The 15,199-nt window shown below is 33.7% G+C and overlaps 2 protein-coding genes across 4 annotated transcripts; one reads left to right on the top strand and one right to left on the bottom strand.

Moving 5' to 3' along the window:
• Positions 1-328: 328 nt before the first annotated feature.
• LOC104721584 (uncharacterized) lies at positions 329-12,991 on the top strand. 3 transcript variants are annotated; one of them, XM_087473823.1, is made up of 4 exons: positions 329-380; positions 11,298-11,646; positions 11,782-12,007; positions 12,313-12,991. In XM_087473823.1, the coding sequence occupies exons 1-4, from the start codon at positions 370-372 to the stop codon at positions 12,729-12,731; spliced, it is 1,005 nt and encodes a 334-aa protein (XP_087329949.1). In that variant the 5' UTR covers positions 329-369; the 3' UTR covers positions 12,732-12,991. The 3 variants fall into 3 exon arrangements, with proteins under 3 accessions (XP_087329949.1, XP_087329948.1, XP_010437907.1); XM_087473822.1 differs by having other exon boundaries at positions 329-389; XM_010439605.3 differs by lacking the exon at positions 329-380 and having other exon boundaries at positions 11,155-11,646.
• Positions 12,992-13,686: 695 nt separating this feature from the next.
• LOC104721583 (early nodulin-like protein 4) lies at positions 13,687-14,700 on the bottom strand. Its single transcript, XM_010439604.3, has 2 exons — positions 14,397-14,700; positions 13,687-14,285 (listed from the first exon to the last, which is right to left on the bottom strand). Exons 1-2 carry the CDS (start codon positions 14,581-14,583, stop codon positions 13,846-13,848), a joined length of 627 nt encoding a protein of 208 aa, XP_010437906.1. The 5' UTR covers positions 14,584-14,700; the 3' UTR covers positions 13,687-13,845.
• Between the last annotated feature and the right edge of the window lie 499 nt (positions 14,701-15,199).

Below are 15,199 nucleotides of genomic sequence, written 5' to 3'. Positions count from 1 at the left end.
TTTATATTAATCATAGTAATATAAAATCTATTTTTTAACATATGTATTCTTTGTGTTAATATAAATCAAGTGTTATATAATAGTGTTTAAAAAATGTTACATGTTAGTGAGAGAATGAGAAGTACAAATACTAAAGAAAAAAGATAAAAAAATGCCTTTTTCTTTTATTTTTGCTTTTTTATTTTTTATTTGATATATATTATTGAAATATTGAAAAAGAAAAAAAAAACTGTATTATTTGATGTGGTTTCAAAAACCGCTGGGTAAAGGCTGTGGATTTTTTAAAAGGCGGTTCACCTTATAATCTGCTGGACAAAACCGCAAATTATTTTTGTTTTTTTTTTTTCGGAAACGCTTATTTGTTTTTAAATGCATGATTGGTGACTATAGTACGTTTTTGACAAAAAGAAATCCAAAACCGTTTTTTCACCGTCGCCATTCACTGCCTAAATGTTGGGAGACAAACTAATTTGTGAAAAAATAAAATATATATTCCAACTTTGATTCCTTCTTATCCCACTCTTCCTTGATTAAATCTCTTAAAGCTACAAAATATTTATACTGTATCATTTTTTATGGACTAATGTTTAAAAACCATCAAAATAAAATTAAAAATATCACTACTAAGAAGAATATGGGGTTCCTTTATTATAAAGACCAATGAAGATAAACGTTTTTCCCTTCAAATAAAGTTAAGTTAATGAAAGTTAGCAATTTGTATCTTATAACTTGAAAATAAACAGATGGTGATTGTATTTTACAAACAATGCCAAAAAATTTATGGTACTTTTTCAAATCCCCACACATATATAGTTTCGACATCTCAAGACTCAAGAGGTCTTTAGTTTGTTGAAGTAAGAAGAAAACAATACTTAAGTTGATAGTGTCTATAACATGTTGATACTGTGTGGCAAAGTTCTCTGAACTTGTGACATAGAATGTGTAGATTTATGGACAATGAATACTAATACGTACACATAATTTTTTTTTTTTTAGATAAAGATAATGCACATAATCTCATAGCCAATCGTTAGAGAACATTGGTGATATTAGACCTAACCATGGTTCATATACATAATTACATACATATATGTATATTATATATATAGTATGTTTTTTTAGCAGTTACCATTTCAATTTTCTTGTCAAAATCACAATTGATACAAGAAATTGTAGTATCTTTTGCCAAGTGTTCTTAACACATAATGTAAGTTACAGCGGACCGTAACTTTCAAGTGATTCGAGAACCGAAAAGATCCTTCTCAAATAAGCTTTGATAAATCAACGTTTATAAATTATTCAATTTCGAACACATAAGTTAACCTTACTTTCTTTTGGCTCTTCGGTTTCACTCCTAGCCAAAAGAATTCCTCTAATAATATAAATGATGATTGTGATTTGTGACAAAATAATAATATATAGTACGACAGTAGTAAATACTGTGAAGTTCTAAATTAATTATACATGAACTAAACAAAAAAATATATCGATTAGCCTTTATAGTCTATATAGATATTTCGTATTCTCCCAGCACCTCCTCAAACGGTTAGTCTTGGCTCAATTTTTTTTTGTTTCTCTAGAATTTTGAGGAATTGCTCCTCAATTAGAAATCAACTATCAAATTGTAAAACTAGTGCATGTATCCACCCAAAAACTGTTGCAAGAGAGACGTTTCAAATGACCATAACTTATACTATATAGCTTAGTAGTTTGTATACCAATGTTGTTACTATATATATTATCAATCGAATTCAGATTCATACATTGCATATTTATAGACAAAATAAAATTAGATGGGGAGTTTAAATTTTTCGTGTGTTTGTTTGTATTAAGATTATTACAAAGTTACCATACACCCATAACGTACTATCCATATTCAACTCAGTTGCCATTGGAGTAAGTTGAATATGACTCAACAGTTAGCACTTATTAACACCTAGTATTAACAGTTTGAAAAACATATACTGTAATTAAAGGCTAAAAAGGTTATAAAAATATAAGTGAAATTAAAAGTGTTTAAAATATATTATTATACTGGAAAGCATGTATATATATGTATTATACACCTTGTCGAATGAGTCCCGTCTTCTAGAAGACACATTTCCAATATGAATTCTCATTAAAACTTTTTTTTTAATCTAGTATTATCTATGTCTTATATCTTAACCCTTGCAGATAATTTTTTTTAGTTGAGTTTATGTTCCGTATAAGTTATACAATCATCTATTATATGTATGACTCCAGTTTAAATTAAATTTGTAAAAAAACATTTTTTCATATAAGTTTCAGTATATATTTATATGTAAACAGCTGCGGTTGAGAACGAAAGAAACAGAGCAAAGCCAAGCCAATGCCATTGCAAAGAGAAAAAAATCTGTAAACAACTTTTTAAAAACAGGTTTCTATATTTTTAATTAGCAGAATTCTGTAGTATATATATATATATATATATATATCCTTTGACATCAGAATCATGTATTGTGTATTATATATCTTACTAACGTAAAAGATTAGCATAACATCTCAGAATCTTTATTCAACGAGTCCAAAATGAACTAATTTATAAGATGTAACTGATATATATACAAGAACATAATCATAAGTTCATAACATATCTTTTCCCACAAACTTATACGTGACAGCTTTTCACAGCGTTGAGTCAATTTAATTAACAACACAAATTTATTTGACTCTCATATTAATTATAGAGATATTTGGCATTTTAGACAGTTTTCAAAATATAATTATAAAAGTAGTACAATCACTATTTACAATTAGCAAATTTTATATTTTTTAATATTTTTACTATTCAAAAGATTTTCTAACCATCATCAACATTTCATATTTATAACACATGTTATTGAGTTTTTGATTTTTTTTATTAATATATAATATCTACAATCTTAAAAAAAAAATGCTGACTAATTAAAATTTGTTTTTTAAAATTTAAAAAATGTATAAAAATCTATGTTTTTTTCTTTATAATTTGATATGCATTTTGTTTGATGATTTTATTTGATAATGTTAAATATTTTTTACAAATTTTATACCCGTACACATTATTAAGTGTACAGATGTCTGTACACATATGTACACATTATTAAGTGTACATATGTAATTTGTGTAATTTGTTTAATTCTTAGATTTTCAGATATCTATATTGCAATGATTTTGTATAAATTACATATGTACAATTAATAATGTGTGTTTGTACACTTAATAAGGTGTATAGACATCTGTGTACGGATACAAAAGATGTATATAATATATTTTAAAATTATTAAATAAAATTCATATCAAATTGTAAAGAAAAAATATAGATTTTTTGTATTCAAAAAAATTTTTATAAAAAGATTATATTAACAAATATTTGTATAATTATGATTAAAGAAAAAAACTTTATTTCTCACTCACACACATACCTCTATTGGTAATTTTCTCACTCAAGTCTATGTTCCACAATATCTCTTATTTCATACATTCTCTATTACACAACACCTATTTTTCTAATTTTGAATAGTAAATGTATAGTTTGCCAATTAGGTTTCAAAAATGTACTAATCCCCAAACAAACCCTTAATTATATATCACTACAAAAACATGCAGTCTGCGTCGGTTCTACTATTTTTTAATTAACGTATGGAAAACGACTCAAATAGTATTAGAATTTCGTATAATCTTGTTCATGCATGTTGTATATTAAAAATATATGTGTAGCCAGCTACGATTCAGATACACACACATATACAATCTTGAAAAAAAATTAAGTACGATATCCATGGACTTTATGAATTGGTTATAGTAAAACATTAATAATTCAAGATAATTAATTAAATAGCTACAAAGAAGAATCCACCAATGGGCGAAATAACCACTTGATAACAAATGACGACATTCATCCAACATTAGTTATTAGTTACTAGAGGAGAATTGCTAAAGAGAGTTCACTCTTGTTTGTTTGTTTGTGTATTAATTTGTGATCCCATTCTATTTATACAGCTGGCCTAAGAGGTATTTAAGACTACCTTCTTCTTCTTCTTTTTTCAATAATGAATTTTACCTTATTTCTATCTCAAAATATGATGGATATGTGTGGTTACCATTTAATTACAAGAACTATATTAATATATACAAGAATAATAATTGATCTATACATAAACAAACTACAAAATATTACTATGTACGATTGTAGACGATTTTGGGGTGATGGTGTATTATGGGCGTCGTCTTTAAAATTGTCAAAGGCCGATTTCTTAAAATATAACCCAGTATCTAAATGCCTAATTTTATTTTCTGTTTGAAAATATAACCATGATCAGACTTTCAAGCCTACAGTTGTTTTATTTTTGTAAACCAAAAAGTGTTTAACCACCAGTATAAAAAGTTTCATGATTCCTAAGAATGACCTAATCACTATTCGGGAATATTCAGAAAGTTGTACGAACCTATCTACTAAACAACAACAATGTCAATATATGCATGCATATGATTGATGATTGCGTAATTTGCACATTTTACAATTTCATTCCGTCAGGGTACTAATAACAACAAAGAATAAACTGTTTAGTTTTCACCTCACCTCAAGGATCTGGTCCACATGCTGCCACCATGTGATCCTTGCTCCAGAATATTCCCGGCCTCAAAAAATCCCTCTTGGAAAAAAATGCGGAATATTCTACAAAACCAACTCATTTTATTACTTTTATTTATTTGCATTTCAACTCTTTTTAAGATATGATCCGTTCAACACTTCATGTGAGCGATCAAGAAAAAACATCTGTTTAAAACTGGAAAGTGATATATAAAAATTATAACATGCATGTGCCAATATATATATGGTTTGATAAACATCTTGAATATATATATATATATATATATATATATATATATATATGAAAATGTGATCTATTCCTGTTGCCGCATTTGCCAATCCTTCATTACTGTTCATACCAAACTAAAGTCTTAAAACCGATACTATGATACAATTGCATAGATAAACGTGATTTGCATAAGTTCAGAAAATGTATATTTCACGCTAAAATATTAGATTAAAGTAAATCTTTAGTCAAGAGCGACAAAAGAAGGATGATAGCAGGATTTTTCGTAATGTAAGTTTTAACTTGGAGCTAAAATACCGCTAATATTAAGTTTGGTGGCATGAAGGACAAATGAGATCAATCTCCACTCAAGTAATCCACATGGCTTACTCAAATCTTAATTAATTATATAAATAATACTAAATTAATTAAAGCAACTCACTTAAAAACTTAAACAAAATCAATTATCCAGAACTTATTTAGATTGCTTAATCATTTAAATAATAATTGTTTACATAAAATAAAAAACAATATAATATTACAAATTTTGGAATATTAAACATAAATTTAAAATAAGAAATATTATACATATTATACATAATTCAGAAAAAGATTTATTGATGGATTGCACCAAATTTTTACCAAATATACTCAATCAAGTCTTTTTCAACCGATCATGCATTTGTATATCATGAACGTCATTTCGAATGTCAATCAAGTTATGTAGATTTGTTTGTCTATCTGTAGAATACGATAGATCAACATGATGAGTTCTGCTTTCTTCTCCATGATGGAACTCCGATGGTTCGTAGAAATTGTAGGTATGTCGTTCGTCTTCAACTATCATGTTATGCAATATGATACATGCTCTCATTATTTTCCCTATTTTCCCTTTATACCAAAAAAGTGCGGGATTCTCCACGATCGCAAATCGAGCTTGCAAGACTCCAAATACACGCTCTACATCTTTCCGGCATGCTTCTTGAAATTGAACAAAGAGTTTTGCTTTTCGGCCACGTGGAAGTGTAATTGATTGGATGAAAGTCGCCCAGTTGGGATAGCTACCGTCAGTGAGGTAGTAAGCCATATTGTATTGTCGTCCATTGACAATGTATGTAACTCTTGGAGCTCGACTCTCTAGGATATCATCAAAGACCGGCGAGCGGTCCAAAACATTGATATCATTTAACGTACCCGGTGGTCCGAAAAATGTGTGCCAAATCCATAAATCTTGGGATGCCACTGCCTCTAGTACGATTGTCGGATTTCCAGATCCACGTGAATATTGTCCTTTCCATGCAGTTGGACAATTCTTCCACTCCCAATGCATACAATCTATGCTCCCCACCATTCCGGGGAAACCGTGTTGTTCTCCAATATGTAGTAATCTTTGGAGGTCTTCCGTTGTAGGTCGTCTGAGATAAACGTCTCCAAATAGATGGATAACTCCGTCTACAAATTTTTCAAGGCATTTGTGTGCGGTTGTTTCAGCAAGTCGTAAATATTCATCCACCGCATTTGCCGGACATCTGTATGCCATCATACAGATAGCTGCAGAACATTTTTGAAGTGCAGAAAGACCGAGCCTTCCAGTAGCATCTCGCCTTTGTCTGAAGTACGGGACTCCATTCTCAATAGTACTGACTATGCGTTCGAACAATGGTTTGTTCATTCTAAAGCGACGGAGGAACATAGCGGAGTGTAAGTCGGATTCTCACCCAAATAATCATTCCATAGCCGAGTGTGGCCTTCTTCGCGGTCTCTATTTATGTGCACTCTTCAGAATATTGGAGCTGGTGGTTCTTCCTCTTGAGTGTAGTTGTACTGAATCCCTTCCACTATGCTATCAACTTCCTCCTCTACCATTTGATCAACTTCATGATCAGAAATCCAATTAGACATTATCAGTCAAATTGGATTTATTTTGTATTGGAAATGGTTTTTTTTCCTTGGAAAGGTTTATGGAAACTTGTTTATTTGGTAATGGAAAGGTTTATAAGAAGAAACGTTGATAAGAGAAATCTTGATAAGAAGAAATGATGATGAGAGAAATGGGTTTGTATGGAAAGGAAAAAAACTGTAGAAATGCTAAGAATCGGATGAACTAGTAAATGAAGAAGAGAAGACAAATGATCAATATATAACCTTACAACCAAAGTCTATACCCATTCACGGGTTACAAAGTTGTGACAGTCCTTAAACAAGCAAAAGTCGATCACTATTAAACAGGGTACATAATATTGAGATACCCGTGAATGGCACAAAAAAACAACACCCATTCACGGGTTACAAACACAACACATCACACATGTATAGACAACGAGTTTGCTTCATATGTCGACCAACATGTTTCAATTCAGATGCCAACGAGACTGCTTCATATGCTTCATATGTTGTCCCTCAAACCTGAAACAAAAGAAGAAGACAAGTATAGTTAAACACAAAACATGACAAAGTTAAGGTTTATGTTAAACACAAAACATGACAAAGTTAAGGTTTATGTTAAACACAAAACAAAACAACCAAAAGATAGTATATTGAGAACATAGCAAAGACACAAGAGGTAAACCTAAATATTTGTCAACATTTGATCAAGGAGTTTGTCTCTAAGTAGTACTTCAGCGGGTGTTAGTTCACTCTTGTTAAGCAGGCTGTCTAACAATCTCATTTTGCCATGCCTCTCTTTAGCCGCCTGTTCTTGATCCTTCATTGCTATTATCTTATCCAACCTATCGACAGAACCATCCGGAACATCACTACTAACTGCTGGTTTATTTCCTTTCTTCTTGGCAGCTTTAACCCCCAGAGGCCTCATCTCATCTCCACCGTTGCTCGAAGTAGCTGCGAATTCTCCTTCATAAGCAAGCTTAGTCCGCTTAATGCCACATTTCTCATGGTGTTCTGTGATCCATTTCTGATCATTCTTCAGTTCTCTTCAGCAATGTCCTAGCAGAAACGGCTTGTCCATGTCATTCTTGTAAAACTCAATACGCCATTCTCAAAACAACATCTTCTGATTCTCCACTTTTCCTTCTTGTACTCGCTTGTGCGTAACACCCAACAAACTTGTTGATTTGGTGGTTTATCTTATTCCACCTTGCCTTACATTGTGAAGTCCCTCTTGCGTTTGAACCGGTTCCTCCAACATGAGCTTTGTAATAGTCTGCAACCCTCTTCCAGAAACTATTTTTCCTCTGCTCTTTGCTTACCATTGGATCTTTGCTTGTGTTTAACCAAGCACTTATTAGATAGACATCCTCTTCTGCACTCCATCGCTTCCTAACTCCTCTGCCTCCTTCTTCATCAATCTCATCTACCGTAACCCCAAAACAGTCTTCAGATTCAGATATCGGAGTCTGGTTAGGAGGCTGTGAAGAGAATGGAGGGCTAATGTTTAAAGGCTGAGAAGAGAATGGGTTACTAAACTGAATAGTCTGAGAGGATTGGGTGGAATTTGGAGGAATATGATTAACAGAACAGTTGGAGTCTTTTTGAGAATTCAAAAGATCAACAAAATTTTGATCCCAAAAACGATAAGGGTTGCTAGGATCCATTGTTTAGGCTAATGAAACCGAAAAGGGTAGGCTGAGTGTTTAGGTTTGGATAGAATAATGTTAAGAGTTTAGGTTAGTGTTAAACAATGATCGTTTATATTTATCGAGTGTGGCTGATGTGTGTTTTACAACTAAAGGTTATTGAGCAAAAAGGTAATGAGTGGTTAGAAGAAAAGAGATATACTGATATGACTGGACAACTGAATCACTTTTCAGTAATTCTCTTTCTGTTATTTGATTCCAAAAGTTGATGGTTGAAGTCAATACAAAATTTTAATACAATCATTTACCCTATAGCAAACTGAAACATACATCACTCTTCGACACGCTTCCAAACAACAAACGAGTTTTGAAAACATAAAACACTTTAGCAAACTGATACCAAACTAGTCTTAAAAACAAACCAAACTCACGCCAAACTCGAACATAAAACACTTGAGCAAACTCCAATCTCAAACCAAACTTACACCAAACTGATACCAAACTAGACTTAAAAACAAACTGACACAAAACCACACAACAACACATCAAAGCACACAACAAACGGGTTTTTATTTTTTTAACACTTGACCAAACACAATCTCAAACCAAACCCAAACAAAATTAGAGTTAAACAGAAACACAAACTCAAACTAAACACTTTTTCACACAATTGTTTATACAGAATATATAACTAAGTTATACAAACATAAAACATAAAACCATACCTTCTCAAGTTATACCTTGCAACCGTTGTGTCCACTGCATTAACACAACACTCTTCACCATTCCACCGTTGTATCCCGTTGATGATTACCTCTCACAAAACATGACAAAAGAGTCATAAACATCACACACTTATTTATACAAAATATCAAACTCTACTTACACTCTACTCATAAGAACACCAAACGGGTTCACTATAGCAAACTGATACCAAACTAGACTTAAAAACAAACCAAACTCACACCAAACTCAAACATAAAACACTTGAGCAAACTCCAATCTCAAACCAAACTCACACCAAACTGATACCACACTAGACTTAAAAACAAACTGACATCAAACGGGTTCACTATACAATCAATAACACAAAGACAAACATTACATAATAAGAACATCAAACTATTATCAGACTCAATTGAACATCAATCGGATAAACCGAAACCCATAACCCTCCAACCAAATCTCAAAATCAATTTAACATCCGACTTATCTCCCAATCCTCTAATAATAAGTCGAATCGACAGAAAACATTAACAATTCTAACAAATCTATCGACTTAATCCCAAACCCTGACAAATAAAGACCACCGGAGATGAACTACAAAAACATGTAACAACTCACACATTAGAAGACGAACCTTCTCATCTCCGATTCGTTAGCCGGTGGTCCGAACCCTCCCCTTCAAGCCTTCAGAAGAAAGCTCCACCGTCGTTGTCCCACCAACGGATACCTCCACCGTCGTTTCTCTGTGAGAACCGAAAATCCAAAAGTTGTCGATCGTAAAGCCATCGGTGTCGTTTCCAACCAGATAGCTCCACCGTCGTTTCCCCACCAACAAACGTCCGATTTTAGCCGGAAACTTCATGGGAATCGACGTGAATTGGTTCGATTTTCCGATCACGACTCGAATCGCCTTTGCTTTCGCCGTTTGGAACGAGAGAGAAGAGAGAGTTTGTCTCGCGATTAATGAAAAAAAAAAAAAGAAAAAAAAAAACTGTTTTATATTTATCTGAAATCCTATAAAAAATTGCCACATATCATTTTTAATGAGTTACTACAAATACTTTCTACAGAACTCATACTTAACATTTTTGGATTAATAATGGCTTTTTTTAATTAAATTTGGGCCCTAAATTTGAGAGTCTCCCCAGTAGAGAGGTGCTCTAAGTAGTATTAGTTGGGAATAAGTGCGTTTAGAACAAGAAAACACGTGTATGGCTATCCTCCACGTAAGATGTCTTTGTCCCTGTCTGATTATTGGCACGTGGGTCCTATTTTCCCAGATCATGACGATTCTAGCGACTTGCGCAAACTGCTTTTCATGATTATTAATTATTACACTTTTTTCTTTTGATATAACTTAATTATTGCACTTTTCTTCTTCTTTCTTGAGTCGCGTGAAATAATTCAGATAAATTGGGATGAATTCTACACTTAGTTTTACGGGAGAAAGTTTCAAATACCGTGGACGTTATTAGTTACAATTTAATCCACACCAAAATAACGTTTATGTTACGGAACAAAACACTTATTTTGCTTTGACAAAAAACAAACAAAAAACGTGTAACCGTTAAAAAAAGGAAAAAAATTTTACTAACGTATTTCTTGTAGATGTATACCGTCCTTGAGCGGCGATTCATGTAGTTGTAAACACATGAAAATGAAAATTAAAGCTCCAAAAAGTTTTAAAAAAATATATATAATACTTAAAAAGCAAACCATAAAAAAGAGAGTTAAACGTAATTATTTAGTGGCCTAAAACACAATTTCCCTCTCCACACGCGTTTTTATCTTAGTTTTCAGATAAATCTTATTTCAAATTAAGAAATTAAGACAATAGCATACAGATAAATCTAATTGTTTTTTTTTAGGTAGATATAAACAAATCTAATTGTTAAAAATGGATAATTGTGTGTACTAATCTAATCTAATCTAATTTAGCAGAGAAAAACAAATTTAGTGTACTAATTATTCGAATAGAGTATATCCGAATCTGTGGTCCGAAGTTGTCGTGATTGGCTATGCTGACATAAGAAATAGCTGTCTTTTTAGCGATCAGATCCGACTCAGTTCCCAATCATATACTCACACGTCATCTTCTTCCAAACTCAAAAAACAGAGCATCAAAGCAATCACTTGTTCGCGGCGCCTTGTATCTGTTTTCTCTCCCACCTCCAAGGCGGGTCCCCAATCCCAACTTATCCGAGTCATAATACTTTAGCCATCTCTCCCTGACTCTGACTATATATATCCTTCTTCTTTATTCCTATTTTTCACAACAACAAGAATTAAAAGAAAACAAAAAACAAGAAACATTTCTCATCTGTCTCTCTCTTTCTCTCCTTTCAAGAAACGAAATGGATCGGCAAAATTCCGATGACATTATGAAATTTCTCGACGGCATGGCTAGCTCCGACGATGTTCTATTTGGTTTCCTTGACGAAGGTAACCAGTCACCGGAGGATTATAACTTCGCCGCCGGCGACGAATTAGAAGCTGATAACGACACCACCGATTGTAATTCTGAAGAGAACATAAAATTATGGCAAGAACAAGAACAACTTCTCCAGGTAACTTTTTAAAAATCTTATCAGTATACATAAACTCTCTTTTTATGATTAAAGGTTCCAATTATGTTCTTTTTTTTTTGTGGGGTCTCATTAATTAATTATGTTTTTTTTTGGGACCAAATCTGAAATGTGTAGGCGACACTGTATAGGACAAGTTCAATTGAGACAAAGATCAGACAAGCAACCAAGGAAGCGTCAAAACTAATTAGATCAAATGGTTTGGTATGTGTCTGTCGAAGACCGGTGACCGACGGTTGCCGTAGCTGTTTGCGTGGCGAAATATCTCGCCGTCTACGAGACGCCGGCTATGATTGCGTCATTTCCAAATCCAAGTGGAGAAGCTCTCATGAGATCCCTGCTGGTAAGCAATCAAAACCTATTTTTACTCGAATCTTTCTAGTATTCTGTTTTCCTTATTAAAGAAGAAGATACTATCTGATTTTTAGATTAAAAACTGTTTTAAAAGATTTTGTTCGAATTTTTGGATTTGTTTTTTTGAAACCCTCGCCCATCTTTATCACGCCATTAATATATAAACCACGTCAACGGAATTGTCTAGATATTCTAAAAGAATAGATATGTTGAGCATCTTCCGCCTTGAAGTAAGTTGTCATTAATTATAGTACTTTGGACTAACCATGACGTTTATATTTTCTAAAACATTAGGTGAGCATGAATTTTTGGAGATCGTGGACAAATCTAAGAAAGGCGAGATCCGGGTGGTGATTGAGCTATGTTTTAGGGCGGAGTTTGAGATGGCGAGAGGTAGCGAAGAGTACAAGCGACTCATCGGAATGTTACCGGAAGTGTACGTCGGGAAAACGGAGAGGCTAAAGTCATTGATAAAGATATTGTGCACGGCTGCGAAGAAATGTATGAAAGACAAGAAGATGCACTTGGGTCCTTGGAGAAAACACAAGTACATGCAAGCCAAATGGCTCGGAACGTGCGAGAGGAAATCTGTGTCGCCGGTTTCGGAGATGGAGGAGGATAGGTTTCCTGTGGCAAAGCAGAGGGTGTCTATGTTGTGTTATGGTCTTCTTGGCGCTGAAATGGGCCGTCCGGCCGCCGTAGCGGTCGTCTGATTATATATATAGACAAGTAAAATTAGGGAGAAAATAAAGTGAAATGAGGTTCACTTGAGAGATTTTGAGTGAAACGGTCTCATCGATGATTTTGTCGTGTGTGCCCAAAACAGGGCAATTTTTTTTTTTTTTGATAAATTAAATATTTTAATGTATGTATATTCAAAGGGGTTAAAAAAGGGGAGTAGGAGACGATTTCCTCATGTGAATTTTGTTTGAAGTCAACACGGTTTTGCAATAAAACACTTAACCCTTCTGTATTTGGCAAATGAACAAAACGTGAATAAAAATCACATGAAAACCAGTATTGACTAGTAGGCCAGAGAGTTATGTACTGAAGTTCAATAGTCATCATCTTATTCTTTAGTACGCGCTTTTCTGTTTGGTTCACTATTAATGTTTTCTAAATTTAATCGTGACTCTTATGGAGTTCTCTACACAAAAGTTTATGAAAGAAATTAATCTGTTAATTCTATGTAGCGTAATATATATATATTGAGTAGACGTGCAAGTATCACCTTTTTTTCGTTCGGCAGAGCATTAGGAATCTGAAATTAAGAATTCCTTCCAAAACGAAACTATGGCCTATGCATGGGATGTTGCCACTGTCCACATGTACTATATGTAGGTACGACCACGTCGTTTATACGGTACATAATTTTTCTTCAACGTAACGCACTGAATTAATATCTTGCGGCTTTTAAATTCCCGCGGTTCAAATCAAATCATATCATTTCGTTTCCAGCGTCTATGAAAATCCAGGCCGGAGCTAAGTGATCCTTAGTTTACCCGGTTCTAACCTCTATAACTCTATATTTTGTTGAATGCCTCAGTTATTTTATAGTAGTTGATTGAATTTAGTTACGTTCTTGTGTATAAAATATCTTAATCTTTCACTAAGAAATAATTCCTTTTTAATATATAGAAAATCAAGATTTGATAAAATATGAAGAACTTTTGCATGATGAATGGCATTATTGCATGATCATGATGATTAAACACGAAAACAAGGACAAACACAAGACGGGAGAAATAGAAAAGCTTACAATAAACATAATAAAAGGCACATTAATATTAAAACTTAACTCTGGCGAAAGTAATACCCTCACAAATTCTAAGCCATGGAACTTATCATAATCACGAGAATCAAGCCTAGAGAAACCACCCCCGGACCAACGGAACCGGCCGAATTGTGAGCTGCCGCAGCGGGACCTGAAGCCGGAGCAGGAACTCCTGAAGACGAATCCACTTCCGGAGAAGGTGCCGGCGACGACAAAGCCTGATGGACCAGAGACGTTGAGGGTGACGGGGAAGGAGAGGGATGACGAGGAGCGTGGCTGTGGTGGACCTTGGACATGACCGTTAAGGCTAGCTTCTGACCTTTGAGACAGTTTCCGATGTCGCCGCTGATGAAAAAGAATGGGCCTGAGTGGCTAAGTTGGAAAAGAGAGTCACCGTCTGAGAGGGAAGCCAAGGCGTCAGTCGTGTTGCATGTGTTGTACTCTGTTTCACTCACTTGCAACACTGAATCTTCTCCCTTCACGTACTTAAAAACTTGCGAAAGCAACAATTGATGATATATATTATCATGCATCAGTGACATTTTTCATTTTTGACACATTGTGATTTGTGTCCATATAGATGGAAAAGGGGAGAGAAACTTACAAAGAGTGTCGTTGACTTGAAACCGGTTTCTGTGAGACCACTCAATATAATCCTCGGAAGGAGCAAGGACCCAACCATCTCTCTCACCAACATTGAACTTGTGCCCAGTTGATAACTCTATTGTAAACCCCAAACCCATCAACATCACAATCATCAAGTAAACATCAAACATTTTGACAAACACCATCTATCTCTCCGACCCACAAACTTTAATTAGAAACACACTCACTTAGAGCTAACTTGTTAATTTGGTGTGTGTTCTGGGTCCTTGTATGGATGTGTATTTATGGTGAAAGTAGTGTGCAAGAGATAGCCGTTGGCTGTGCATCGATGATATAAGTAGAGAAAATGCCAATTAAGTAGAAGCGTTACTTTCGTGCTCGTCTCTTTTCTTTCATTACACGTTTCGACATGCAATAGACGTAACGGCTATCTTTCGTTCAACTTCTCTTCCTCCAATACATGTACAGACAACCATATATTTCGTCAGGTAATCACGCCATCATATCAAGTACAACAATTAAAATCCATTTTCTTAATTCAAACTTATATAACGTATGGTCTTGTTTTATACTACTGGGTCAGTAACTAGAAAAGTAATAATAATTGTTTTGAAAATTTTGAGTTACATATAAAAAAATTACATTTCAAATATTTATTATTGTAAAGATTTAGGTAGATAAGATTCGGATAAAATTCGGATATCCAAAAATGTTTAATTTCAAAGGAAGAAAATTGTTTGACTGAGCTATTCTAGTAACTCTTTTTGGCTGGAAGAAGAAATTCATCTCTCCTATTTTGAC

Source organism: Camelina sativa, chromosome 11 (assembly GCF_030686135.1).
Source record: "Camelina sativa cultivar CO46 ecotype springtype chromosome 11, ASM3068613v1".
In the NCBI taxonomy this organism is placed as follows: Eukaryota; Viridiplantae; Streptophyta; class Magnoliopsida; order Brassicales; family Brassicaceae; genus Camelina; species Camelina sativa.
Note: the sequence above shows the minus strand (reverse complement) of the source record. Positions and strands in the feature narration are given on the sequence as shown.

Coding starts and splice junctions, on each gene's coding strand:
- LOC104721584 (XM_087473823.1), top strand. Junction 11,647..11,781: donor AACAAGAACAACTTCTCCAG/GTAACTTTTTAA, acceptor TGAAATGTGTAG/GCGACACTGTATAGGACAAG. Junction 12,008..12,312: donor CTCTCATGAGATCCCTGCTG/GTAAGCAATCAA, acceptor CTAAAACATTAG/GTGAGCATGAATTTTTGGAG.
- LOC104721583 (XM_010439604.3), bottom strand. CDS start 14,583: ATGGTGTTTGTCAAAATGTTTGATGTTTACTTGATGATTGTGATGTTG. Junction 14,286..14,396: donor TCAAGTCAACGACACTCTTT/GTAAGTTTCTCT, acceptor TGCTTTCGCAAG/TTTTTAAGTACGTGAAGGGA.